The sequence below is a fragment of the Apiospora phragmitis genome, assembly GCF_038363925.1.
Source record: "Apiospora phragmitis strain CBS 135458 chromosome Unknown utg000014l:1.0-1827420.0:1.0-1829600.0, whole genome shotgun sequence".
Classification (NCBI taxonomy): Eukaryota; Fungi; Ascomycota; class Sordariomycetes; order Amphisphaeriales; family Apiosporaceae; genus Apiospora; species Apiospora phragmitis.
This window is the reverse complement of record NW_027117414.1, coordinates 1,189,912-1,215,822: the sequence shown is the minus strand read 5'-3', so window position 1 is coordinate 1,215,822 and position 25,911 is coordinate 1,189,912. Positions and strand designations below refer to the sequence as shown.

General features: G+C 53.7%; 8 protein-coding genes across 8 annotated transcripts; 5 read left to right on the top strand and 3 right to left on the bottom strand.

Annotated features, from left to right (window-relative positions):
- Window positions 1-2,761: 2,761 nt before the first annotated feature.
- PG994_015005 (uncharacterized protein) lies at window positions 2,762-6,092 on the top strand (the record flags this gene model as incomplete). Its single annotated transcript, XM_066866414.1, has 2 exons — window positions 2,762-5,525; window positions 5,623-6,092. The coding sequence occupies 2 exons, from the start codon at window positions 2,762-2,764 to the stop codon at window positions 6,090-6,092; spliced, it is 3,234 nt and encodes a 1,077-aa protein (XP_066708090.1).
- Window positions 6,093-7,714: 1,622 nt separating this feature from the next.
- Window positions 7,715-8,849, top strand: PG994_015004 (uncharacterized protein; the record flags this gene model as incomplete). The annotated part of the gene is made up of 3 exons (XM_066866413.1): window positions 7,715-7,733; window positions 8,045-8,401; window positions 8,479-8,849. 3 exons carry the CDS (start codon window positions 7,715-7,717, stop codon window positions 8,847-8,849), a joined length of 747 nt encoding a protein of 248 aa, XP_066708089.1.
- Window positions 8,850-12,199: 3,350 nt separating this feature from the next.
- PG994_015003 (uncharacterized protein) lies at window positions 12,200-14,365 on the top strand (the record flags this gene model as incomplete). Its single annotated transcript, XM_066866412.1, has 6 exons — window positions 12,200-12,457; window positions 12,538-12,819; window positions 12,885-12,957; window positions 13,046-13,530; window positions 13,600-14,222; window positions 14,296-14,365. 6 exons carry the CDS (start codon window positions 12,200-12,202, stop codon window positions 14,363-14,365), a joined length of 1,791 nt encoding a protein of 596 aa, XP_066708088.1.
- Window positions 14,366-15,378: 1,013 nt separating this feature from the next.
- PG994_015002 (Stem cell self-renewal protein Piwi) lies at window positions 15,379-18,247 on the top strand (the record flags this gene model as incomplete). The annotated part of the gene is given in 6 exon segments (XM_066866411.1): window positions 15,379-16,228; window positions 16,290-16,528; window positions 16,590-17,078; window positions 17,115-17,481; window positions 17,497-17,937; window positions 17,970-18,247. 6 exon segments carry the CDS (start codon window positions 15,379-15,381, stop codon window positions 18,245-18,247), a joined length of 2,664 nt encoding a protein of 887 aa, XP_066708087.1.
- Window positions 18,248-18,616: 369 nt separating this feature from the next.
- Window positions 18,617-19,948, top strand: PG994_015001 (uncharacterized protein; the record flags this gene model as incomplete). The annotated part of the gene is made up of 1 exon (XM_066866410.1): window positions 18,617-19,948. The coding sequence occupies one exon, from the start codon at window positions 18,617-18,619 to the stop codon at window positions 19,946-19,948; it is 1,332 nt and encodes a 443-aa protein (XP_066708086.1).
- A 333-nt stretch (window positions 19,949-20,281) lies between these two features.
- Window positions 20,282-21,771, bottom strand: PG994_015000 (Presilphiperfolan-8-beta-ol synthase; the record flags this gene model as incomplete). Its single annotated transcript, XM_066866409.1, has 6 exons — window positions 20,282-20,542; window positions 20,594-20,627; window positions 20,692-20,770; window positions 20,857-21,012; window positions 21,214-21,350; window positions 21,539-21,771. 6 exons carry the CDS (start codon window positions 21,769-21,771, stop codon window positions 20,282-20,284), a joined length of 900 nt encoding a protein of 299 aa, XP_066708085.1.
- Window positions 21,772-22,848: 1,077 nt separating this feature from the next.
- On the bottom strand, window positions 22,849-23,332 carry PG994_014999 (uncharacterized protein; the record flags this gene model as incomplete). Its single annotated transcript, XM_066866408.1, has 2 exons — window positions 22,849-22,951; window positions 23,022-23,332. 2 exons carry the CDS (start codon window positions 23,330-23,332, stop codon window positions 22,849-22,851), a joined length of 414 nt encoding a protein of 137 aa, XP_066708084.1.
- Window positions 23,333-24,303: 971 nt separating this feature from the next.
- On the bottom strand, window positions 24,304-25,148 carry PG994_014998 (uncharacterized protein; the record flags this gene model as incomplete). The annotated part of the gene is made up of 2 exons (XM_066866407.1): window positions 24,304-24,684; window positions 24,768-25,148. 2 exons carry the CDS (start codon window positions 25,146-25,148, stop codon window positions 24,304-24,306), a joined length of 762 nt encoding a protein of 253 aa, XP_066708083.1.
- Window positions 25,149-25,911: the final 763 nt, after the last annotated feature.

Here is a 25,911-nt window from a genome sequence, read left to right as displayed (position 1 = left end):
AGTACCTTGAGCCAGCCATTAGGAGGTACCTGTCAGTCAGTGAGTGAATGGACTGGATGGGATGTTAAAGCTTTCGTACCTAAACTGGCAACCCCGTTCCCTTTTCCTTGTGACCGTCTTTTCTTCTCTTCATTTTTTCCCTGGCTGTTCCTGTCCTCTTCTCTCCTCCCTTCCCCTCCCACTCATTTCTTTCATGATTTCTGTCCGTCAAATGTTTTTGCGTTCTGTGGTGCGCTTGCTTTCGCTGTTCTTCAACTGAAGCTTCCAACGGAGTTTAGCGCGGGCTACAGTACTTTACGGGTTCGATCCCAGTTTCCGAGGCTGTCATTTGATATGGGAAACCAGCAACATCAATCAGCGAAAAGGAGAGGAGAGGAATAGGGCAAATCACAGCAAAAAATGTCCTTAAGGTCACGGATCTTCGTCCTTCTCCGGAGAGAATGGCTCAGGCATACGGCTCGTTGCCTGGGACTCGAAGTTTGCGTGCAGACACAGACGGCATTTGTTTCGAAAGAATGACACCAAAATGGGAATGTGGACGGACGGATTGGGTTCGACCAGGCGCCCCGCAAATTCCATGCTAGGAGACCGAGTTTCGCACGCAACACGCTTCAACCCAGCCAACACGGCATATGCCAATGCATGATGAGTTGACCTTGCCAGTAACTTCTGTTGTTCATGACCATAGTGAACCGGCTGCGGTCCAGCCTTCACTTTCGTCAGAAACACTCCGCCGGAGGTCGAGTCAGACGTGGGAGCCGGCAAGGGTGATAAGACGACATTATTCTTGTTGGAACCAACTACTTGGGCACTAGCTCCATGGATCAGATCACCTCCGTCCAGCTTCTTTATTGGTCACCTTTGGCGGCGACGTACACAACCAGATCAACCGCCTTCAGGGATGCACAGCTTGCAGTCATTATCAGCATCTGCCCAGCCCTGCAGCGTCCTTGTGGCTTCGGAGGTCAAATCATCTGCGAGCTTCCCATGGAATGGCTTAAGCCTTCTACCAGGAGATTGTGTCGGTTTTCTCGATGGTCTTGCAGGAGGCTGCCAATGTCGGGCTCTACTATCGAACACAGAAGGGTAGATTCGAGTACAGCAATGACGAGGGACGTGGGTGGGCATGCTGCCATGCCGCGACAGTTTACAGAGACGCCATGAAGACCCAGGTGCGCTGAGCCAAGCTGTGCTACCAATTGCGCAAGAGGCTTCGACACCAACTTCGGTAAGGAAGGAAATCGACTTTCACACACTGCAGTCCGGGTGCCTTGTGGCTATATATGTAGGTGCCGCTCGATCGGATTTCGACACTGCGTCGCCAGCAACAGGATGTATGCATCTCACATGCATCGCAGTCCCCTACTCGTTATGGGCATTCCCGGATCGCCCAAGGCTTGAATCTTCGTACTGTTGACCAACCCACCCATGGACTGATTGCCTCGACACGTGCGGATTGATGGCTTATTTGGGGATCTGAATCAATCTCGCACCATTGACCCTAGGTAACGGAATCTGCCCACTAATAGTGGGAAATCAGGTTGGTCCTAGCCTGCAAGTGCATGCTGGCATTTTCAGCCGACATGGAAACCACCTGTTGTGCGCATCACAATTGTGTGCATGGAGCTTCTCTTTGTTGGTGAAATGGGAGCCTTCTTCCCCTTTTGGAGCGATGGAAGCTATCGTCAATCTGCCATTGATGAACTGAATGTGCCGTTGTTGACCACCAGCTCTTTTGCTGGGCCTCGTCAACGCATCGCATTGAAAGGTAAAAAGTGGACAAAGGCGGGCTTAAAGCCGGACATCAGCGTGGTCCGAGCCAACCACACCACTAAACTGGACATTTCCTCTTTTTTTTCCTTTCGAGCTCGTTGTCAACTTTTCGGTTACGGCAGAAGTCTCTTTCCCCCGATATTGCACCAAATGTAGCGCCTGAGCTACTTGGAGTGCTATCATTTCAGTTGCGACCAACCCAACTTCAAATCTCGCTTGGTGTTTCCACTTAGAAAAGACCATTCCCCTATTGGCCTAGCGTGGCTTGCCGTCAGACAGTGCTCTGATTTCCGAGAGAGAAACTGCCAAATCACCTTCCCCCAAAGCAAACCAATGCTGGAGCGCGCCTAACGTTTAGGTGAGTGAGACCCTTTTCGTTGTCCTCGCTCAATTCCCATCTCCTGTTACCCTGGCCCGGCTGATATACTTTGGAGATATATCGAATCGAGAGGCTTGTCTCGTGCCACCACCCGTTGATTGCCCAGTTTTTTTTCGGAGTCGGCATACGCGGTGTGCTGCCGTAGTCGGTGTCTTCTTCCATCAATCGTTGTCGCTCTCTCCCTGCCATTGAGGTCTGCTTCGGAGGCGGCGCTCAGAGAAAATCTTCCCGCGGCGGACGTAGCAGCAACAGCAGCAGACGCAGCGCACGCGGCCGACACACCAGCACCAGCCCACGCCCAGCAAAGCAAAGCAGCACGTTCCCTCTCTCTTTTCTTCCACCTTTTCCCTAAGTGCCGTTGGCCGACACCAAACACCCCAGCCCCAAACCTGCTACCTCCTTCAATTCAATCTCTTGCATCGGTCAGTAGTCACCCATAGACCCGCGACAGACGCGACTCTTGCATCGCGACGTGTCACTGCTCATCCATTTTTTGTTGGGTTTCCATCGGAGTGGTCGTGTCGCTATCTAACTCTAGTTGTTTTTTGTAATTACTGACGTCGCTTCCATTCGCAGTCTGATGGGTTCCCATTGGTAACTCCATCAGTCATGACCTCTTGGATGAATGAGGCAGCAGCCGTACCGAACCACAATGGCAACAACGGTTTCCCGCACATGAACGATCCGAATAACCTCGGGGGAGGCGCGAACATGATGGATCCGTCGGCCTTCATGGCCAATCCTGCCCAGTTCAATCCGGCCGCTGCTGGTCAATTCGCGAACCCCCAGCAGATGGCCTCGGCGATGCAGACCGGCCCGATGCGCAATGCGTCACCCTCCTTCCAGAATCCCGTCTATCAAACCAACTCCGTCGTGCCATCCAAGCGACCCCGGCCGAGAGAAGACAGCATGGGCGCGTCGCCTCGACAGAACCCCGGCATGTTACCGACATCACGCGCCGACACGCCCCAACAATCACCTTATCCGGGGTTTCAGCCTAACGCGATGCAGCAACAGCAGCATGGCGTCGGACAACCTCAACAGTATCCTCACCTTCAGCCTAATGGGTCGGGAACTGCGTCGCCGTCTCCGGTCATGGCCGGCAACCAAATACGGCCCGGAAGCGTACCTCAACGCGTCAATACCGCATCACCGCATCCATTTTCGCCCGCCTCGGGACAGTTTGGCCCGCAAGCATCCCCTGTTCCGTCAGAACACGGCGGAACCCCCCAACCCAATCCCTATATGCAAAATCAGAACTTCCCACCAGGCTTCAGCCAAAGCTACACGCCATCTCCATCGCCAGCTAGGCCAGCTTCGGGTCAGAATCCTATGGGCCAGCAGATGATGCCTCAACAGATGGGCCAAGTCGGGCACATGGGTCAAATGGGACATATGGGGCAGATGCCTCAGATGCCGCAGATGGGGCAGATGGGGCAGATGGGCCAGCCAATGCCTCAAATGCACCCTAGCCAGATGGCCCAGATGCAGCAAATGCAACAAATGCAGCAGCAGATGGCGGCCCAGCACGCCGGACGTGGAGCCATGGACCCGGCACAGCAGCAGAAGATGATGTATCAAATGCGTCTTCAGCAACAACTTCAGCAGGGCAACATGCACATGGCTGCTCAGATGCAGGCGCAAAATATGGGCCAAGGTCGCGGTATGATGCCCAACAATAGCAACAGTAATAACAAGCCGCCAATGCCCATGCCCATGGCCAACGGGCAAATGCCTCCTGGGTCCATGCAGTCGCAACAGTCCCAGATGGTCAGGCAGAATCCGGATAGCTTCATGAAGAATCTAGTCAGCTTTATGAACATGCAAAGGCTTCCCCTTGAGACAAACCCGCAGATCGATGGCCGCCCGGTCAACCTACTTCAGCTCTTCCTAGTTATGGGCAAGTTCGGGTCATATAGAACAGTCATGGCACGCAATGCATGGGGTCAGGTTGCTGCGGCTGTGGGATTCCCGGCGCAGTTTCCTTCCGCGCCTTCTCAGATCAAGGCGATATACGAAAAGAACTTGCTTAAGTTTGAGGAAGCATGGAGCAAGCAGAAAGGACGTAATCAGCAAATGACGAACCCGGCTGGTATGCCTACAACATCAGGTCCAGGTACGCCTCAGAGGATGGGTACGCAAGGGCAAATGCCACCAGGTCAACCACACCAACCAGTTCAGCCGCCCGGGCAGCCGCCACAGATGCAACCGTCCCACCAAACGCCAGTGAAGACGCCCTCGATGCAACAAGTCAACGTGAATGGCTTCCCTACCCCCCAGCCAGGTCAGATGTCACAGCAGCCTCCCGTTACTGCGCCAGGGCATTTGCGCAATAGCATGTCCAGAAGTGTCGATACAGCACCAGTCGCAGGAGATTTCCCAATGCCGTCGCCATCCTCTACCGGAAAGGCGGGAAGCGTATCTATGCCCACACCTCACGCCCAACACGATCATGCACAGGTTGCCAGCGGTCCGACTCTGTCATTCCCAGCCCCATTGGCTTCTCAGTCCGATGAGTATATGCCAAATAAAATGGAACGAACGAACAATGCTTTTGGAGGCTTCGAACTTGGCATCATCGCACAAGTCGGCGCTGAGTTGGAGCAATGGAGACCAGACGTGCCCCCGCCTCTGGAACTTGGTCAGATCGACGTACATGCCCTTATCAAAAGTCTTCAATGTGGCATCCGCGGGGAGGTGCGCTTGGCTCTGGACACTCTTGGTACCGTCACACATGAATCCTGGCGCCACCCCAATCTAATGCTAGACCTTCGTGGCTGTGATGATCTGATCGAGTCCCTGATTGACTGCGCCGAAGAGCAAGCGGACGATCTTGCTGAGGCTTCAAAACCGATATCCGACGAAATTGATCTCCCGTCGTACGAAGACATTATGCGGTTGTGTCGGATGGAACAGTATAGCGTGAAGAAGGTATCCATGCTCGGGGATGCGGAAAGTGAACTGGAGCACGCTGCCGACCGACTAATAGCCATCACCACAATACTCCGCAACCTCTCATTTCACGAACCAAACCAGCCGATCCTGGCAGACGAGATTGTGGTCAAGTTTCTTTGCAGTACTATCCGTTCTTTGGGTACATTGGACAACTTGCTAAGGTCGCCAAAGAATACTTTGGATTTTATGAAAGATGTCATCGTCTTACTGTCCAATATTGCAGGTGCCTTGGAGTTACCAGGCAAGGAGCAAGCGTTTTGTCTTCTAAATCTCTTGCTAGCTTTTGCACCCAGTCCACCCCCCTCCATGACTGGTGGCAATATCGTTTTTGCGCCTTTTGAGCCGGCGGTACACCCCTACCTGCCTCATGTCGTGGACTCGCTAGCGAAGCTCCTGGCGCGTGACGAGCCGAACCGGAGTCATTACAAGATCATCTTCGCCGCAGATGCATCCTCCCTCTCCATCATGCGAACTGCTTACGCGGACATTTGCGCTGGCGATCTGTACCATTCCAGACCAGAACAAGGAAAGCCGGCCTGCCAATCTCCCCTCATTCATCGAAGCCCGGAAACCCGTCATCATGCAAGGGCTACTCGCAGCAGATATTATTGCTTCTTTGGCTCCTGGTTACGAAAGCGGGATCACCCGTGCTTGGTTATCGTCAGCTGAGGGGTTTGCGCAGAATCTGTTTAGACTCGTGCGAACCCTCTGTAATCAAGCCGAGCCAATACCTCCGCCGACTACGCGCGGGGCCAGGGCGGCTCAACCCCGTGAAGACACGGATGTGCTACACATCATCACCTGGGGTGTGTCGACCTTGAGGAGGCTAAGCGAGAAAGCACGAGATCCCAACGATCCCCGTAGCATACCACCGAATGCGTTGCCCACCAAGGAGAGTCTTTTCGGTGCTCTCCAGAGCCTCAAGAGTCCCAAGTGGACAGCTTTGCTTAACCAATTGAGCTCGTACGCGGGTTTGGAGGGTTAGGCTGGATTCTGTTGACGCGTAGGGAGCTAGTCGGGAGCCAGGTAGGAGTTGTCTATCGTATATATTGGACTATACCGACTTGGTGGGACTGCCTGTGTAGATTATGGCTTACGGGCTCACGGACTTACGGGACATGGCATGGTGGCGTGACTTGGAGCGAGTTAGTGGCGTCTTAGAGATATTGTTTATTGATTGGTTATTCACTGTGATTACATGTATGGGTCGCATCAAGCTTTTGTTTCTGCTCAAGGAGTCCTGGGGTAGGGTGCAGCACATACCTCAGCATCGAGGCCAGAGACGAGACCGTAGCAAACCTTTCTCCGAATGAGCGATGGGCTTGTCAAACTTGGCTCGCCGTCGGTCATTCATATTATCGGAATACCTGAATAGAAAGAATTGTAATTACACAACTCTGTCCCGAATTGAGTACCAATATTGAGACTAGACTAGGGCAAGGGATGATGTCCAGGCCGGGGACGGGTTTCTCTGCTCATCGTAATGGTGTGTCAGCAGGCGTTTTGACAAGCAAGCAGGATTCGGGCATGCAGTTCGTCGTTCCCGAATTCCCGAGTTGCAGGTCTTTGTGAGGGGAGCAGGGCAAAACGAAACATTAGAATGCTGTCAAGTGTCAAGCCAAGGTCTGCCTGGCGACTTTGCGACGGACCCTCGTTACTTTTTAAGCATTCATGGGAAAACGAAAAACTCCCAAACGGGGGTTGACAGGCCGGAACTAAAACAAACACGAGCCACGAGCAGAACTTCACTGCCCTCTGGAGACATGCCTATCAACCATGGAGGTCGTAGTAGTATCTTGACGTCAATTGTTCATCTCATCAATTTCCGAGCTGTTGCAACATAAGCCCAGAAATTAGCCATACTCCATCTTGCAACCCAAGGTTACTCTGAACTTGTCAGATGACACCACGATAGACCGCACGGCCGGGAAAGAGAGATGCGTGGCGCGTGGAGGCCCAGCATGCCAGAGAGAGAAAGATGCCGTTTGCCGTGAGAGCGTGAGCCGCCGGGCTGCCCGCTACCAGAGAGAATGGAGAAGGCCCCTCTCGATGCGTGCGTGCCTGAGCTGCGCGTCCAACCAGTTGCCAGTAGTCCACCGGCTGGTCATGGCACGATGTGATGATGGCGGTCAATTAATCTTTGGTAGGGGTGCTGCGTTGAAACGAGCCAGGGAGAAAAAGAAATGGGGGCTTCCGCAACTTTTTCTTCTCTCTGCGCGAAAGCGCGAGAGACGGGAATGGCTGAATGGCTCGCTGGCTCGTGGCTGCGAATCCAGGGTCGCCCTGATCTTCAGGGGTGTTCACGGATGGAGGGGCTTCCAAGCTGCTGGGGTTTGATACACAGCCGATCCACCGTAAATCCTTCCCTTTATCGGCCCTCAACTCCATGCGGCATCACGAACGGCGGGCTGTGTCTGGCTGTCGCTGGAATCCACCGCAGGCCTCCGAAACGTCGTTTGTGTCCAACCGTTCGGCACCGGACGTCATCCCAACTTTGCTCTTGGGAGCAATTGGCTTCCTCTGAACTGGGGACGGGTCTCCAACCTGCCAATGGCTGTCGCTCGAAATAGTTTGCCACCCAAAGCTCCATCGGGTATCGGATGCCACATGGACATGCGCTGTATCCGTAAGTATTCCGCAAAGTCCCTGGCTGCGACTGTGATATGTAATAGCTTTCCTTCTTCCTTTGTCCAACAAGAATCGTTCGTTCTGTTGCTTTGGTCCAACAACCCCAATTCAGATGATACCACACCGAACCCAGTAGTCGTTCGTTCCTTTTCCTTTACTCCTATTCTTTAATTCTCTTCTTCTGGAAGTGTCCAGCGTTTGATCACGCTGTACTACTTTCATCATGGCTGGCCTTTTAAACGGAGTTGGTGATGCGTTGGGCGGGATCGGTCAAAATGTGGGCAACTTGCTAGGCGGAGGTGCTGGCAGCTCCGCCTGCACCTACACCTACGGCCACAGCTTCAGACGCGGCACCGCCTTCGAAGGAGACGGCGCCGGCGAGCTCCCCACCGGCGCAATCCCCGCCAGCAGACGAGACGCCGTCCTCTCCGGCTGCCACGACGGAACCTCAGAAGACGACCGCGAAATTACCGGGCGGTACTGATACCCCGGGTGCCATTGCCAACCCAGCAAAGCCAGGCGAAGATGATGATGATAAGGAACCTGCGAAGCCGGCAACATCCACCACCAAGGCGGATGAGGCTCCCAAACCCACGGAGTCCCCTGAGAAGAAGCCAGAACCTACCACCACGCCCCAGACGAGCGCGCCGACCACGATGCAAACCAGTGTGCTACCTACTACTACCACTTCACCCCCACCTCTGGACCCTGTATCCAGCCTGATCAACACGCCCCTGCCGGAGACCGCCAGCCTGCTCGCCGCCCCGTCGAGCTCCCGCGGCGCCACGCCTCCCCCACCAACGGCCTCGCCCAGGCCCAGAACGGGGGCGCGCCGCCCCAGAGCGGCGGCTTCCCCATGGGGGCGACCATCGGCATCGCCGTGGCGGGCGGCGTGGGCGCGCTCGCGCTCATCGCCACGTCTATCGTGCTCCTGCGCCGGCACTGGCGCCGCCGCCGCGAGGGCGACAACGAGCAGCTCAAGCAGCTCGACACCATGTACGAGCAGGGCAAGCCCACCGGCTTCGAGACCATGCCCGGCGAGAAGGAGCGGTGGCAGCGCGGGCTCGAGCAGTACCACGACGCCAGCCTCCAGGGCAACAACTACCGCACGTGAGAGGGCTCTTGTCTGTAGCCTCTCGCAGCAACACCTACGCACTGCACTGCCTGTACGCTATGGAAAGGATGCGTTATTTAATGAAGAGCCCTCACCATCGGGGTCGCTTGTCGAGGCAGAGGAGTTACGAGGATACCCATAAGCCCGCAGGCTTATCAAGTCTAACGAAGAAAGGCGGATATCCCCGTATCATATATAGCATGATGAAATGCATGTACCACTATACCCATACATATCCGGAGCACGATACTTGAAGTCTTGCCCACGTCGACTTAACTGTGTAAATCTACTAGAGAACATATATATATATATATATATTTCAATCACCAATTACAAATTGTCATGCCTGTACATACGCATTCATGCACTTAATGTTAATCTTATAATGTTGTGATAGAATTAGAATGATTTGCTGCATATTTGAAATCTCGCCTGGAGACGCAACAGTACATTATCCTCCACAACTTCACTTTGTCAACTCTGACGTATTCTTGAAGAGACTATCACCGCTGGCAAGTGGGTTTCCAAGTGACTTCATGTGAGAATTCACTGAGAACGATCCTGGAACGGAAGGATAAGTCGAGGGATTCTGTTGAGCAAATCCGACTTCGCATGCTAGCCGTGGATCAAACAATCTTTGCCAACGAACTCCATTCTCGATGGGTCAAGATCATGCACAAGATGCCCTTGGATTGCGGAAAAGTACACGAGCGAGTTGCCAATTCGGTCGAGCAACCCATGTATGTAGGCTAGAAAAAGTAATAGATACGGTTTCCTCGAGACTGGGGGTGCAGGATGGCGTCCGTGATGCGCGGTGCCTCTCCAACCTCATAGAGGTAAGGACTAGAACGTCAGATATATGCAGGCCGCTCTCGGCAGGATCGTGGGAATTTCCTTGCAAAACCTATGACAGGCGTGACTTGTTAGGTCGCCTACTTTGATGGCAAGCGATAAGGATCTCTGGTCCTTCCGGTTTCTTGTCGCGTGAATGAGTAATACGGAGTGGACGAGAGCATCGCATCGGGCTCGTTGAAGCCTACTGAACGTGCCCTATCTGGTGAGTGATTCGCAAGCATCGCCAAGAAGCCTGGAAGCCCCAAAAATAGTAGGTGCGATTGGGGTAATATTAGTACTCGCCATTCCGATCAGAGGAAAAAAAGATGGTATGGCAGCTGCAAGATCGCTATGCTTCAGCCAAGTCGTCCAACAGACGACCGGCCGTGTCAGAACCTGCGGCCAGGACCCGATGCAAAGGCCGATCGATCCGACACGACGACCAGAAGACTTGCGTCTCACGCGAACTGGTCGGCGGTGAAGACGGAAATAACAGCAATAAAATATGTACTTCTTCGCAACTCGAGGCGAAATTGTGCAAACCCAGTTTATGTGGTCGTTGGAAAACAGAGATGGACACTGCAGTGCTGCCTGTGCAGTCGCTAAGGTTAGTTACACTTGGCTTGTCATTGCGAAGCTTTTCCGTGCGAAAACTCGAACCTTGCTGACTTTGTTTACCGCATCTCGCTGTCGCGTGACTTTAGCTCCCATCTGTATTGATTCGAGAATATCTGAGCCATTCTAGAGGGGCCTTACCGCGATCTTGGCATTCGGTGTATGTAAGTGTAAGTGTAAGGCAGGACCCGAGCGCGGCTCTGAAGCTTGCGCTCGGCTCTGAAGCTTGCCGCCGACGTGTGCGCCTGACGATTGTCCTTACCACTTACCTCTTTTCCGGCCCGCCAAGTCACCCAGCTGCTCTCGGAAAATTCGGCAGCGCTAGACAATCTACTTCATGTCTGGCTCCCACCGAACGCCATCGCCGGCCTGTCAATGGTGTGTCATTCAAGTGCATATGCATTCACCGTAGGCTAAATTGAAGAATTGGCTTCCAATCGAACCGGCCTGGGCTTCTTCGATACGAACAAGACACCTCGCTTCTGTCCCATACGACCGGAGACTCAGAAGGCCTCCTGGATCTCACGAAAGGTCCGTGAAGAGCCGATGACGTCCCTTTGGACCCCGGGACTTGCAGCATCCCCTTCGAAACCCACGGTTCTGACCTGAACTGCCAAGATATACTCCCTGGGCCCTTCGAAGTCATCAAAGCTCCCCTAGACCATCTTGGCACCAAAGTGCAGGACCTCACAGTGATATCATCGGCCTGATTCTGCTTCTTGACTCGTCACTATATGCTGCGCATTGTCTCTAGCCCGTGAAGGTATGATGATATCTACCATATTCTTATTCTTGCGGATGAGGTGCCTGTCACCCCGATCACCTATTTAGGCTATCTCTGTCTTGGCTAATTACTAATTTTATAACAAGCCTGTTCTGGTGATAGACCAAGGCATGTAAAACAGTTGAGAAGAGTGTATTCAGATCCTGCCTCCAACCCCCAAGACTATGCCAAGCAGTCAGAGGGCACTCTCTCAAGTCATGTACGTCCTTTCAGATGTTAGACAAGCCTTCGCGATGGCGCTCCAAGGTAGCATGCCTCTTCTCGGCTTACGGTATACTCGTCACATAGAAATGTGGTCTTCTTTCTCTTTCTTATTCACTTTGGGCGCGTTTATATCTGGCACCTGGCAGCATTTTGCAAGGGAAAACCCCGACTTACTATACGAACGAAGCCTCGAAGCTTACTTGCCGTACCAGTATCGCCTTACGGCCCAATCAGCGCCGGCGAGACCTGAGCGCGACAGCATTGTTCTTCACCTAGGAAGCTCTCTGGTCGTCGAGACCATACGCGTTCCTGTACTCAAAAAGAATGCGGTCAGACTACCCCATCGGCCCGTGCCAGCTTGACCTCGAGGGGATCTGCAGTGCGCGATGATGTCGGCTGAGGCCAAATGATAACAAGCTTATCATTTTGGTTCGTCCCGACCTTTCAGCAGCAAAAGAACCATAAGCGGTGCTTTGATTCCGCTGATTCATGAGGCCGTCCGTTCTCCCTCAGGCTGTCTCGATCAGACGGACCCAAGAAGACCAGATATTCTGCGACTATGCCCTTTAGGGAGTCCGCAATGACTTTTCATAGTTCAACAAAGTATCGAACTTGATATGAAGATTGCGACTTAGATCTTCCGGGCGTCGGTCACGTATGTTGCCATCTTGCCCATCATGCCATCAGCAGGTTAGGAATAGGAGTAGGGAGGTCTAGAAGCGTCCGTGTTAGTCGGCACAGACAGCTCCCCTATTCCTATATATACGATTCGCAGCTACCTTCCAAGGCTTGTCACTTTCCGTTCCTTCTTAGCTTTCTCTACACCACCTCAGGCACGGGTGCTGTAGACTTCGAAGATACCAACCGGATGTAAGCTTAAGGAAGAAACTGGACATCTCCAAGAACCCCCAACATGGCCGTCCCCCCAGACCAGATCCAAGTAGCGCCGGGCGGTCTGCTGTCGGACGCAGAGCTCCACGCCGCCATCCTCAAGGCCAACACGACCGTGGGCGGCAACTCTGCCTTCCACAACTTCAACAACGACTTCGCCCATATCAGCGATCCGGCAGAGAGACGTCGGCTGGCTCTCGCCGAGATCGACAAGGCCCCCTTTGGTTGGTACCATGTCCGCGCATGCGCCATCGCCGGCATCGGCTTCTACACAGACTCGGTACGTTTGTTCCCTTCGGACGTGGCAGAGAAATTCGAACTGGCACCGCTAATCTATCTCCTCTGTTCCTCCTTCCAAAGTACGATATCTTCACCATCGGCTTAGTGACCTCTATGCTTGGAATAGTCTACTTTGGCGGAACCTTGCCGGCCGAGTCCGATACCGCCATCAAGGCCGCCACTTTCGCCGGTGTCATCATCGGCCAAGTCAGTTTCGGTATCCTCGCTGATGTGGTCGGGCGAAAGTCGATGTACGGTCTCGAGCTCATCATCATCATCGTCGTCACCCTCGCGCAGGCCTTGTCTTCCAACTCGCCCTCGATGAGCATTGTTGGCCTGATGATCTTCTGGAGAGTTCTTATGGTGAGCAGCAAACCACTCTCGCCCTGTTATGATTTTGATTCGCTTATCGTTGCCCATTTCTGTAGGGCATTGGCATCGGAGGGGACTACCCCCTGTCCGCTACCATCACCTCGGAATTTGCCACAACTAAGTGGAGAGGTAAGTGTTGTGTTTGTCGCTTCTGTAACTTCCAGGCATCTGTTTCATCTATTTCAATACGAAGCACTTGATGCTCACCTGGAAACAGGATTCATGATGAATGCGGTATTCGCCATGCAGGGAATCGGCCAGCTCTCGGCTGCTCTGCTCCTCCTCGTGGTCACGGCTGGCTTCAAGGACTCCCTCATCGGGGCTGAGAAGCCCTCCATCTGCTCAGAGTCGTATGGATGTAACTCGGCCGTAGACAAGATGTGGCGCATCATGATCGGCATGGGAGCCGTGCCCGGCTGCGTCGCCCTCTACTTCCGGCTCACCATGCCCGAGACCCCGCGCTACACCTTCGTCGTCGCGGCCCGAGATGCGCCGAAGATGGCTGAGGACCCTGAGGTGTTCCGGAAGGGCAACTGGGCGGCGACGGAGGCGGACGAAGCCGGTCGCGTTCCTACTCTGCTGCCTATTCCCGTTGCGCAGCCTGAAGTGCCTACGGCTAGCTGGGCCGATTTCTGCCATCACTACAGCAAGTGGAAGAACATGAAAGTCCTTCTCGGTACTGCTCTATCTTGGTTCTGTATTGTGAGTTTAGCGTGACCCGCCGCGTACCCCTATCTGCATGGACTAACCTACTAAACCCCTTGGGAAAAGAATGTCGGCTCCTATGGTCTCTGGCTCAACAACCCCATCATTCTCAAAGCCATTGGCTGGAGCGGCAACGACAACATGTACGAGCACTTCTACGACACCGCCGTCGGCAACGTCATCCTGGTCCTGGCGGGCGCGGTGCCGGGCTACTGGGTGTCGGCCGCCATCATCGACACAATCGGGCGCAAGCCGGTGCAGCTCTTCGGCTTCTTCATGCTGACGGTGCTGTTCTGCATCATGGGCTTCGACTTCTGGAACCTGTCGGGCGAGGCGCTCATGGCGCTGTACACGGTCGCGCAGTTCTTCTTCAACGCGGGGCCCAACTCGACCACCTTCATCATCCCGGCCGAGGTCTTCCCGACGCGGTACCGGTCCACCAGCCACGGCATCTCGGCCGCGACGGGCAAGGTCGGCGCCATCATCGCCCAGTGTGTCTTCGGGCCCCTGCGCGTCATCGGCGCCGACGCCGAGAAAGCCAAGACCGACCCCCGCTGGAGCACCCCCTGGCTGCCCCACATCATCCAGATCTTCGCCCTCTTCATGCTCGCCGGCTTCTTCACGACCCTGCTCCTGCCCGAGTCGGCCAGGAAGACGCTGGAGGAGCTCGGGGCCGGTGATGAGTTGCCGTAAGTACTACCACCTCCACACGCGACCCCCCAACTACTCGGACAGATCACTTACCAGTACATGTGGCTACAGCGCGCCTCCATCTCCCACCAGTTCTTCACAGGCTGAAAAGGGCCCGACTGAGGCGCGCACTTCTCTCTAGATCCATTCGCTTACGCAGTCGATTGCAAAAGTAGCCATGCATGGCTTTTATCTCGTTTACCACTCGCTACACTTGTATATGTGTATGTATATGTATCATATCAGCGCTCGCTTAGAACGAATCTTGCCCACTTGACAGCGCACAGAATCGAGGTTTCAGTCCTTGGGAATTTGGCTGGATAGAGAGCCATGGACAAGAGCGCTCCTTTCGAGTTTCCCTAGGGACTTCTCTATGCCGACGTAGAAAAGTGTCGGCAAATCCTTTCGAGAGGGATATAAAACCTTGTATACTAGGGCTTACATGTATTTTCAAACCTATACGTCGCTTGAGCTCCACGATAGTACCCTTTCACCGCCCCCCCCCCCATATGACGCATAGAGGCCTATTGAACACCCCCCAACATGTCATCATGGTAGCCATGGCGATGCCAATCGCAGCAACCAGTTTAGACCGTAGTAACTGCCAAAGTGTTTACAATGGCAAGTTCCATGAGGTTGGTCAAAGTTCGCAATTTGCGCCAGAAGAGTTGGACAAACGCCGGACCGTATGACTGGCTTAGATTACCAATTCTAATCGTGACAGCAATATAACGGATTGAAATCCTGAGATATTCCTCGTATATGAATCATCTACCAAGCCTGCAGGGACTCTCTACTCACTTCATCACCATTGCCGCGTCGTGGCTCTCTTACCCACTACACGCCTCTTGAGTGCGGGTTCTAGCACATCGCTTCACACCAACATAGGTGGCTTCCAGTCGCCAACATTTCAGCAATGACTTCAGAGGCTAAGACTTCCCAATCTGACTCTGGCGGGTCGGAGGCCCGTCATGAGTTTCTGTCAGACCTGGATATGGCGGGAACACATTTTCCATTGGCCAGGCCTACAAACTACGGGCAAATTATTTCGAGATCAAGTTCCCTGAAGAGTCATAAAAGCGATACAATGTTCAGGTTCAGCGTACCGATGCTCCGTACGACGTGCCCAAGGGCTTCAAGCTCCGGCAGACCATCATGCAGGCTTTGAACACTCTAGGGGTTCCAACAGGCGAGTATGCCACTGATTTCAAGAGCCAGGTCATCCTCTTACAAGAGGCTACCCCCACGAAGACCGAATGCAAGGAGGACTTCACGAATGAGCGCGGCGTCGTCCAAACGTACAACTTCAAGCTCACAGGTGAGACTGATATTAGCTTCAGTCAGCTGGAGAGATTCTTGAGTCGCGATCAGACACTGCCTGCTGCGGATTCCAATCCCTACACCTGTTTCTCGGAAGTTCTTGACGCCGCCGGTATTGTGCTGGGCCATAGTGCTCGGAGCAACCCCAATATCAACTCCCTCAGGAGTGGCCGATACTTCCCCTTTGCCCCTGTGCCTACCGGACATGGTTGTGTCCTCCCTAACTCGTTGATGGTGATTCGGGGCTATTTCCAAAGCGTTCGTCCAGCTTCAACCCCTTCTCCTTATCTTCTTCTCAACACCAACGTGGCGTACGGTGTCTTCAGGCAGGCATCAAAACTGGATGAGGTCATTGAGGCTCAGAAAGGTCCGAAGAGCCGTGATAAACTTCTCGAAAATCTCAACCGTCAGCTGGCAAAGGCCAAGATTATCTACTCTGCTCCGGGTCTAGGATCTAAACCTAGCAAGGAGCTCAACAAAGTCATGCTGGGGCTGGCGGACAGCCGCCGAAGCCAAGCGCCCAATCTGGTTCCGTTCCTTACAGGCGTACGCTTTGGTAGTCCTAAGCAAGTCCGCTTCTTGTTCAATGGCGGGGGTAATATGAGCGACCGCCTCAAGACGTGGTACGGAAAACTCGATAATAAGAGTGGTGGTTACATCACCGTCTACGACTACTTCACCATGCGTAGGTACTTCTAATTGTCACGTGCTAACAGGTGTTCAACGTGTACTGACATTGCTTCCAGAGTTCGGCAAGACACTCAGAGAGGATTTGCCACTTATCGACATCGGCACACCTCTGAGACCGATCTTCGTGCCTGCCGAGCTGTGCAAGATCCGACCGGGACAGCTCGTTGCGTCAAAGCTGGACGCCGCTGGCTCGAGTGCCATGATCGAGTTTGCGTGCAAGAAACCCGCCGATAACCAGCAATTCATCAAAACCCTTGGTCGTCAAGTTTTGCAGCTCGACAACAACCAGACGCTGGTAAGTTGATCACTTGAAAAGCCTCAACATACTAGTATAACTTATATGATCTACTGCGCAGGTGAATTTCGGCCTCAGAGTCGCATACAACTTGATAGAGGCCGATTGTCGGTTGCTGTATGCGCCTGTGGTAAAGTACCGGAATAAAAACGTTAACGCCCTTTCCCAAAATGGTGGCGGCAGATGGTATCGACCGAATGAGGTGAAGAAAGGCATAGTAGGAAAGGTCTTCAAGCCAAGTATGGAACGTATCGAATGGATGTACGTTCATATTCACGATCGAAGTCCCTCACAGCAAGAAGTCCAAGGGATTGACGGGGAAGTTCAAGCCCTATGGAAACACTTGCAGGACAATATGGGTCTCACCATTAGTCCATGGTCCTCTTCTCTGGGCATTCAGATTGTTGGGGGGGCCGAGGAGATGCAGGGTCGAGAGCTCGGCAAGGAATTCCAAAAACGAATGCAGAACAAAACGCTCCCGAAGTATCTCGCAGTAATCCTTCCCTCTGAAGGCCCTGTCCTCTACCGAGCCATCAAGTTCCTGGGAGACGTTCGGTAAGGAGTTTCTACCGTGTACATTACAAAGCACAAGCTCCTCAAAAAGCAACCTGCTATCCGAGACGGTTTGGGATTCAAACTTAATCTTAAGGCTGGAGGTGTTAACCATCAACTTACCGGCAAACATCTGCCCTCTCTCCTCACAAGTGACAAGAACATGTTCGCTGGGTACGATGTCACACACCCAACGAATTTCGATTCTGACGACGAGAAGGCATCGAGTTCCGAGGACACCAAAGGTGAAGAGAAGCCACCAAATTCCCGGGGTCCCCAAGATGAAGAGAAAGCTGTGGCGAGCAAGATGAAAAGCCCGGAACTCGATCCTCCCCGGGCTCATGATAAGCGTCTGCCTCCCTCGCAGATTGCTCTCGTGGCGAGTGTGGACGAGCACCTGGGTTAATGGCCTGTAGTGACTTGGACGAACCCAGGGAAGAAGGAATTGCTTGGCGAGGAGTTGTATAACCACTTCCGGAGCCGGCTGGAACTCTACTATGAGAAGAACGAGAAGAAGCTCCCCGAGAGCGTCGTCATTTACCGTGACGGCGTCTCTGAAGGGCAGTACGAGCAGGTGACCGGGATCGAGCTGCCTCGTATCAGAAGAGCATACGAGGACATCTGTAAGAAGCACAAGAAAGAATCAATTGCAGTCACTCTCGTCGTCGCAGTCAAGCGCCACCAGACACGTTTTTACCCCAAAGACGGCAGAACCGCTGACAGTAAAGGGAACCCTATGGCCGGGACTGTTGTAGACAACACCGTAACCGCGAAGAGACACTGGGATTTCTACCTGCAATCCCATGCGGCAATCAAGGGCAAGTGCAACTGTGTTGCTGCTAGCCAGCGAGGCCTGCGTACCAAAGCTAATGGGTGCGAACTTCGACAGGTACCGCTCGTCCAGCCCACTACACCGTCCTACACGACAAGGTCTTCGGGATGGCAGTTGATCAGCTCGAGCAGGTGACGCACTGCATCAGCTATGCATTTGGGCGGGCTACCAAGGCCGTCAGCCTCTGCACGCCGGCCTACTACGCCGACATGGCGTGCACCCGGGCGCGAACGCACATGTGGGAGCTCTACGACGGAGAGCCAGGGGTACAGGTTGATGAGGTTCTTCGGCGCAGCGTGCATGATAGGCTCAAAGACACCATGTACTACATCTGAGCGATGAAGGAGTAAGGCAAGGTGTGAGATTGATCGGAGGGCTCGGAGATGCTGAGATCACGTTCGTTACAGAAAGAGATACAGAAGGATGTGCTTGGTAGTGGATGTTGTTGATAGTCTCTCGTTCAAGTCCATCAAAGTACGGGTACCCTGACGTTAATCACCCCTGTAAAAGGCTAGACCCTAGACCTTAGACCCTAGACCAGCAGTGAGATCTTAGCGTGCTAACTAACCCCTGGCAGAAGGAGCTGCTACCTGGCCTGAAGCAGCTTAGTGCAATGATGGTCAGTATGATTCATCTGCTACACATACAGCAGGTAAGATGTCAGCATCTAATCTATAATATAAGTATAAGGACAATTCCTTGCCATGAATGAGATCAATACCTTGGCTCGCAAAGACCAGACTGACCGATTCCCGCATGCTGGGTTGTACAGGCAACAACACCTCTTCTTCAACCCAGCTACAGGACGCAATGACCCAATTCCCCTCCCTACCCCATCCCGGCGAGCCTTGCCCCCTATCCCCGAGGAGCAGCTCGACCTGCGGCCCGACTCCGAAGTCGACCACGACCTGCTGCACCCGCGGCCTGTGTCCGACGAGAAGAACCTCTGGCTGTTCTGGGACACGGGCTTCGCCCAGATGCACGGCTACGCGCAGCGCAACGTGCGGACCTGGCACCGGCGCCTCGCGCGCCAGGGCTGGGCCGTGCGCGTGCTCGACCGCCGGCCGGGCTCGCCCCTGAACGTCGCCAACTTCCTCGACGTCGCGGACCCGGCCGTGTTCCCGCGCGCCTTCCGCGACGGCACCCTCGCCGGCGCCTACGGCGCCCAGCACACGTCGGACCTCGTGCGCTGGCCGCTGCTGCTGCGGCACGGCGGCGTCTACGCCGACGTGGGGCTGATGCCCATCGGCGACCTGGATCGGCTGTGGCGCGAGACCGTGGGCGACCCGGCCTCGCCGCTCGACGTCCTGACTTTCACCATGGACGGCCGCGACCTGACCAACTACTTCCTGGCGTCCGGCCGGGACAACCCGCTCTTCCTGCGGTGCCACAGGCTACTGCTGGAACTGTGGGCCGCCGACGGGGGCAAGACGACGACCGACGGCATGTGCAACAGCCCGCTGCTGCAGGACATACCCAAGATGGGGCGCACGCTGAGCTTCGAGGAGGACGGGCACGTCTACGGCCCGGACGAGGTCACCGACATGCTGTCCGACTACATCATCCAGGGCCAGGCCGCGACGCTGGTCATGGGCCTGGTGGACGACGAGGACGGCTGGGACGGCCCGCGCTACGTGCGCGAGCACGTCTGGGCGAGCGACTACATGGAGGCCTCGCAGCTGGTCAACCAGCTCACGGCCTGGGACGGGCCCAAGGCCTTCGAGCTCATGTCGCTACGACTGCCCAGCGAGGGCGAGGCGGAGAGCGACGGACAGAGGCAGGCGCGGGAGATCGTCGAGGGGTGTCTGCAGCGCAGCTTCGCGTTCAAGCTGGCGCACGGGCTGATCCTCCGCGTGCTCGGGCCCACGTTGGGATCGCTATGGAGAGCGAATAAGGGCTCGGACGATGTGCCGGGAACATATGCGCACTGGCTGAGATATGGTATGCTGCACTGGAGGCAGGAAAGCCTTCCCAAGAGATGGGAGTTCGAGGTCGTTGAGCCTTTCAAGCGGGGCCCGCTGCTGAGGGAGACATAGATACGCTTTCACTTGGGGTCTTTTATGAAGCGAGATATGACAGACGATAGACCGGAGCGATGGGACATATTTAGAAGCGATGCATATCATGTTTGGGAAAGCAGTGAAAGATAAAACGAGAAGAGTCAATGGTCTTCGGGTTCTTGATACTATCCTGTCCTGCAGTGCCCTTATCCGAATTGAGATCCATGCCATAGCCGTCATCATTATCCCAACTTCAACCGAATGCTTCCGTCCGGCAGCATGTGGTTTTGGAGGCCGTATCGCTTGACTTGTAGGCTAGCGGTTTGGTCACAGTTAGTCAGTATCAAGCTCTTCAGCCGAGACAGAACGTTACGACGCCTGTTTTGGGGATGAGCAAACTTGCCTCCACTCCAGACTGCCAACGTTGAAGGAACGCATCGTCTCAATGGCGCCAGCCGCCGAAGAGCGCACATTACCGACCTGGGATGTGTCGTCCAAAATTGCTTTTGCTTGGTGATCGAATTCCTGGACGAGGCCCTTGATGCGGGCAATACACTCGGCAACGCCGGCGTCGACGCTATCCAGATCATAAGCTCGGAGGATGACGGAGTTTAGGTATTCACCAGTTTTCTGCTTGCCGCTTAGCTGCACGTATAGCTGATAATGGCGGTCAGTACTTACGAATTCTCTCTTCGCCGAAAGGAGATCGTTGACTCTGGTGGGTTGAGTCAGCGCAGCCCCTATTCAGGGGTCTAAGCCCGGGGGTTAGGCACGCTTACAAGAAGTTGATGGTCGCCGCGGTCTTTTTGAGCTCCAGCCACCGAGGACACTTAGCGAGGACATCACGGTCCGCGGCAGCTAACTTGTGAAGTCTGGGTTCATTCCTTAGCTTTTGACGCTTTCTTGGTAACTTGTCGGATAGGAGACGAGATGCATGCACATACCCGAAACGACCAAGAAGAAGCCGCTTCCATTGGCCGAAGTACGCATGGACAGATACCGATCATAAGACGGCATTTGGCCGCGGCTTCGCATCTTTGCCTCGAGCTCTGTGCCTTCGAGGTAGGTGAATAGTTCATCCAAGAGCAGCTGTCGGGACTCTGTCGACACGGATTAGTCGCACGGTACGGGGCCTTTTGGTAAGGGAAGGGTCATCGCCAATTACTTACCCCGATCGAACGTCTGGCATAGGCTGGCCGCAAACGGTTTGAACGAAGCAACCAATGGATGTTGCAAAGACTCTTGGGCATCAGCGCAGGACCCGTCGTGATCAGTCGGTCTGAGCATGCTGCTCCACGTACTCTTGGCTTCGGAACGGAAACCGTGGGCAGCTGCTTCGTCAGCGACCAGATTATCAGTGTACCCTTCGATGTACCAAGCCCAGAGCACTAAATGGGCCATGAAGCTCAAGGTATCGAAGTCGGCGTCCGGCCAACAGCTGGTACTTGTTAGCAAAATTCTATTAAATGTAGTTGATATAGGCTACACCCACTGAGCCGTGAACTCGGCAACATTGGCCTCAACCAGTGACTCGCGATGATGAGGCTCCAAAGTAGACCTTTTATATTTCAGAATGAAGTAAGCATTACAATGGCTGAGGGTAGTAGGATGGCGAGCCGGGCTTACTTCTCGATGCCGTCAAAGACTGCCTTCTGGAGTCTGCTCAGTGCCGGGTTCACGTCTCGGGGCCAGTGTTGAAAGATGGGACGCAGATTGGGAATGACCAGTGTCTGACCAGCCAATACCTCCTTCACCTCGTCGAAGCTGGGGCGCTCTAGTGGATCCATTTCAGATAACCGTGGTGCCTTAGAAAAGGCTTTGACTGGTGTTTGGGTTCCGTAGGTAGATGAGGCCTCCATTGTAGTTGGCATATGGGGAGTGTTTGTGTTTGGAAAGAGAGGGTGGCGGTGGGCGAAAATGAAGATGCGTTCTACCATGTGTGTCAACATGTGTCAGTCCTAGGTGCTTTCGCGAGGCTGAGGCAGGCAAGAACCGCTGCAGTTGATGGAAACCCCAGTGGAAGTAACGATTACACCCACTGCTATTATCGCTACCGCTACTACTACAGAGGGAAGAAAGCCCAGCATAGAGAGGGGAGATTGTGCGATATTCGGCTTTCTTATCTCCCCAAAACTGTTGCAAACCTTTCTCATGTAGCATCTTCTAATCATCAGGTATTCCTATCGGGCGATCTAACCAAAATGCATATTGAGCTGACTTTGATATCGTGGTGTAGCTGAGTTTGACCATACAAGCACCCCTGTTCCAGTACATCTAGCCCAAGTTGGTGTTTGCTTGCAGATATCCTGGACCCGGTACAACCACCGTTCCATACAGCTGGGCCCAATCGGAAGTTGATTTTCCTGCTCGGCACCATAATCTGGGTACACGATCTAGAGCAAGGGGGCTCGGTATGTGTGTTTGTGTGGAACAGGGATGTTGGCGAAGTGCAGAGCAGTTAGCCCCCGGATGACTTGGGAGAGCTTCGCATACGTCCCATTAAGATAACCTTTCAGGCTTCCGATTCTCAATAGATCCACCTCGCTTCCATTAGACGAACGGCCCGCAAGGTCTCCTGTCAATGCTGGGGCCGACTGTCAGAGCAGATGACTTGGAGTCACGGGGCGGTTTGCATTGTGCATCATGTCGAAATAAGCGATGTCTCGGCAGCCGATGTTTTCTTATGAGGTAAGAATTAGGCGAATAGAAAGTGAACTTGAACAGCGTGACGAGATAGGTTGAGTTACTGTTGCAATTACATCGCCAATAGCAAGTGGCTTGCCCCTAATAGAATGCAACTAGTACCAAGGCAGACACACCATTCATCCCTAACTCGCAGATACGTGTAGTACATGATTCCGGATGGACCAGGCGTATTCTCCCAATTAATCCCGTCACACATGCTCGCGTTAATCTCAGGAGGCCTACAGCCTTTCCTAGTCTCTCTGCACCAGAGCAAAACTGGCAGTCCCGATTTGCCAGCAGATGGTAAACAGCGGCCCGTTGCAGCCCGTGTGGAAACTGCCAGCAAGCTCGGTACTGTGGTAGGTCTGGGTCAGCGGACTTACTCACTCGACTCGATCGGGAGTAATAGATTGGTATAACTCACCCGTCGTTCAGCCTATGCTGAATCTCCAGGGTCCATGAGTTGGGATTGGGACTGTCCAAGACCAAGAAGGTATACGCAGGGTCGGTGCAAGTAAAGCGCTCCGAAGGATACTCGGCCAGCGCCTCGCTGTCGCAGGTAATCGAGTGGTCCAGCAGCGAGAAGTGCACAGTCGTCGGCTCGCCCGGCAGGCTGGTGCGCACAAAGTCATTAACGATGATTTGCTCAATAGGCCCTGCGGCGGCGGCGGGAACAGGGGACGCCATAATCCCGGCTGCCGCGAGCGCGAAGAGTGTTCCGGTGGCAAACTTCATGTTGATGGACTGTCTAAGGGGGTTATGGGGATGGTAGATGAATCTTAGATGACAGGACGGCTACTGAGGCATATACCATAGTGGGAGGGACGATGACATTATATCTCCAACTTTTCAGTCTTAGGAAACTGAAATCTCGTATTGAGGAAACGTGTGATGCATGTCAAGTGGAGTTTTTCCGCATGCGCTGCGATGCACTGCGCTCTTGACATGCATTCGTTCAGGCGACTATACCTCCCTTTTCGGGGGTATATTCCTTTTTGTAGGTCGAGTATGCATGCCACGCCGTCAATGCACCGTTCAATATAGTTTTTCCGTCCACGAAGGCGAATAAGAGATGCTCATTTTCAGCTCATCGTCTTTATTTGCTTGTGCCTTGCATGCAATGCAACATCGTGGTGGTCTCGGCTAAATGGCATAAGGACATAAACCGAGGAGAGATGATGCGATATTTTGCAAGCAGACAGTGACTTGATCGATATAACTTGGGGGCAAGAACACCACGTTACAATGACGATGGGGTTGTCCAGGAAGAAAGAAAAAGCAACGAGTTCGCCCTGACACTGTCGTTAGATATGTGTCTTCGTTCCTGGGGGGAACATACTGGACAATATCGTCGCTTGCCACAGATCTCGGCTATGCATGTCGCTTACGCAAAAATGGAGATATCCGGGGGAGGTACGATTGCCTATGCTTGCACCTATTCAAACCGTCCATGCGAGATGATCGAATTTCTTCATATAAGGGGCTATAGATACGTATTCGAAGGATTGCCAGTCCAGGCCCTTCCGAGGGTTATAAAACAATGTTGCATCGGTTGGTAAACTGGAATGTAATAAACCGCCTAAGAAGCGCTGTACACATGGTGACATTTCGATGTTTGGACAGGAACCTCATGGAGACCCCATGCCTGCTGATATTTGTACATATATTCCACCACTTGTAGAGCTCTTGGCTGTAGCAGTACAGCTCTATTCTCGCCGTGACTTCTTCGAAGTGACCGATCTGCTCTTTGACGAGAATGGATTGCTCTTGGCCGATATCCCCTTTGCCAGGAACGCATCGTTGATGTCATTATAGGCAACCCAGATAGCGTAGAGGGGGATGAAAACCCAGAGCATGTTGAAGAAGACCAGATAGACCCATTTGTACATGAAGTTGCTCGCATCGAGGTTGTGGTTCATCGTCAGCCACTCCGGGCAAAAGGTAATGAAGCCGCCGTAGAGCTCCATAGTGGCGACGATGATGACAAGAATGTTGGTTCGGGGGTCCTTCTTGACGATACCGTAGCAGATGAGGCAAGCCAGTGGCCCGGCGACGAAGACGGTCAGGAGTTCGAGGCTAATCACGGACTATGAAGCAAAGGAGAGGTGGAAGTTAGCCATTTGTATCCCTTCGTCTTTGAATTCTAGGGGCAAAGGTGGGGAAGCCATACCAGATCCGCACCAGCCCATCGCCGGTCGGCCTTGGCGTATACCATCCAGAGCTGGGCAAAGGGGCTGTTGCCGCCCGCCTGGGGTCCGTAGGCGCGATCCGTGTAGCCAAGGAAGTTGTGAGCCGTGGGTGCCAGCGCCAGCTTGTTCCGAACCCGCGACATGGGCAAGTAGCTGAAGAAGCAATGGTAGAGAAAACTCCCCTCGAGGATGAAATGAATCAGCGCATCGAATGCATGCCAGATGAAGAGCCCGCGCCAGGTGGCAGACGTTGAAGCTGGCAGTACCGAGCGTGATGTTGCGTACGCGACGGCCAAGATGGCGATTGTGGACGCGAGCGAAATGAGCGTGGTCTGATCAAAGATATCGGTTGGGAGCGACATGGTCTTGTGCGTAAGTAATACTTGCTCAAATAGCTGAGCAACACAGATCGGTTCAATTGGGAAGTTGTCGGTGTGGTGGTCAGTGGTGGTCCCTTGCGCCATCGAGCTTTTTTTCAGGGTCCATCTCAAGGTCTGTGGGTCTGGGGTCCAAATCATGCCAACTGTCAACCTCAATAATAGCATGTGGCATTGGCGTAGCGTGAAATCCTCATCGTGATGTCCTAAATGTTTAGCAGAGCAAGGAGATGGGTTCTTTGAAGGCCAACATGCTCTTAATGGTGTACGTCAACTTCGAGATCGTGTTAGACCATGCATCTCATCCGCGCCACGGTCACCTGTAAGGGTCGGAATTCAGGGCTTGATACATAGCGTTGCTCATATGGTTGACAACCAACGAGGTCTGCCCCGTATCAAGGGGAAGCAGTGCCCGAGTCTATGCACAATCCAGAATGACTGGCCCTATCTAATCAACATCCTACCGATCCGACATCACGATTTGCCTATCTAAATCATTATCCGACAGTACTTCGGCGAATCCATGCACATCTTGATGGGATGCTCGAGATAGGAGGTGGGCTGGCTTCAAACCCATCCAAGGGCTTGCCCAAAACTACCTCAAGAGAAACATCGACGAGGGTTGCTTTATTAGTCACAAGGCGTTTCTATAATTACTCGGCATCCTCTTGCAAGCAGCTTCCTCTTCTTGATATGGCGATGTCGCTCAATCCAACCTCCACCAAAGTTTCGAGGGCTTGTGCTTACC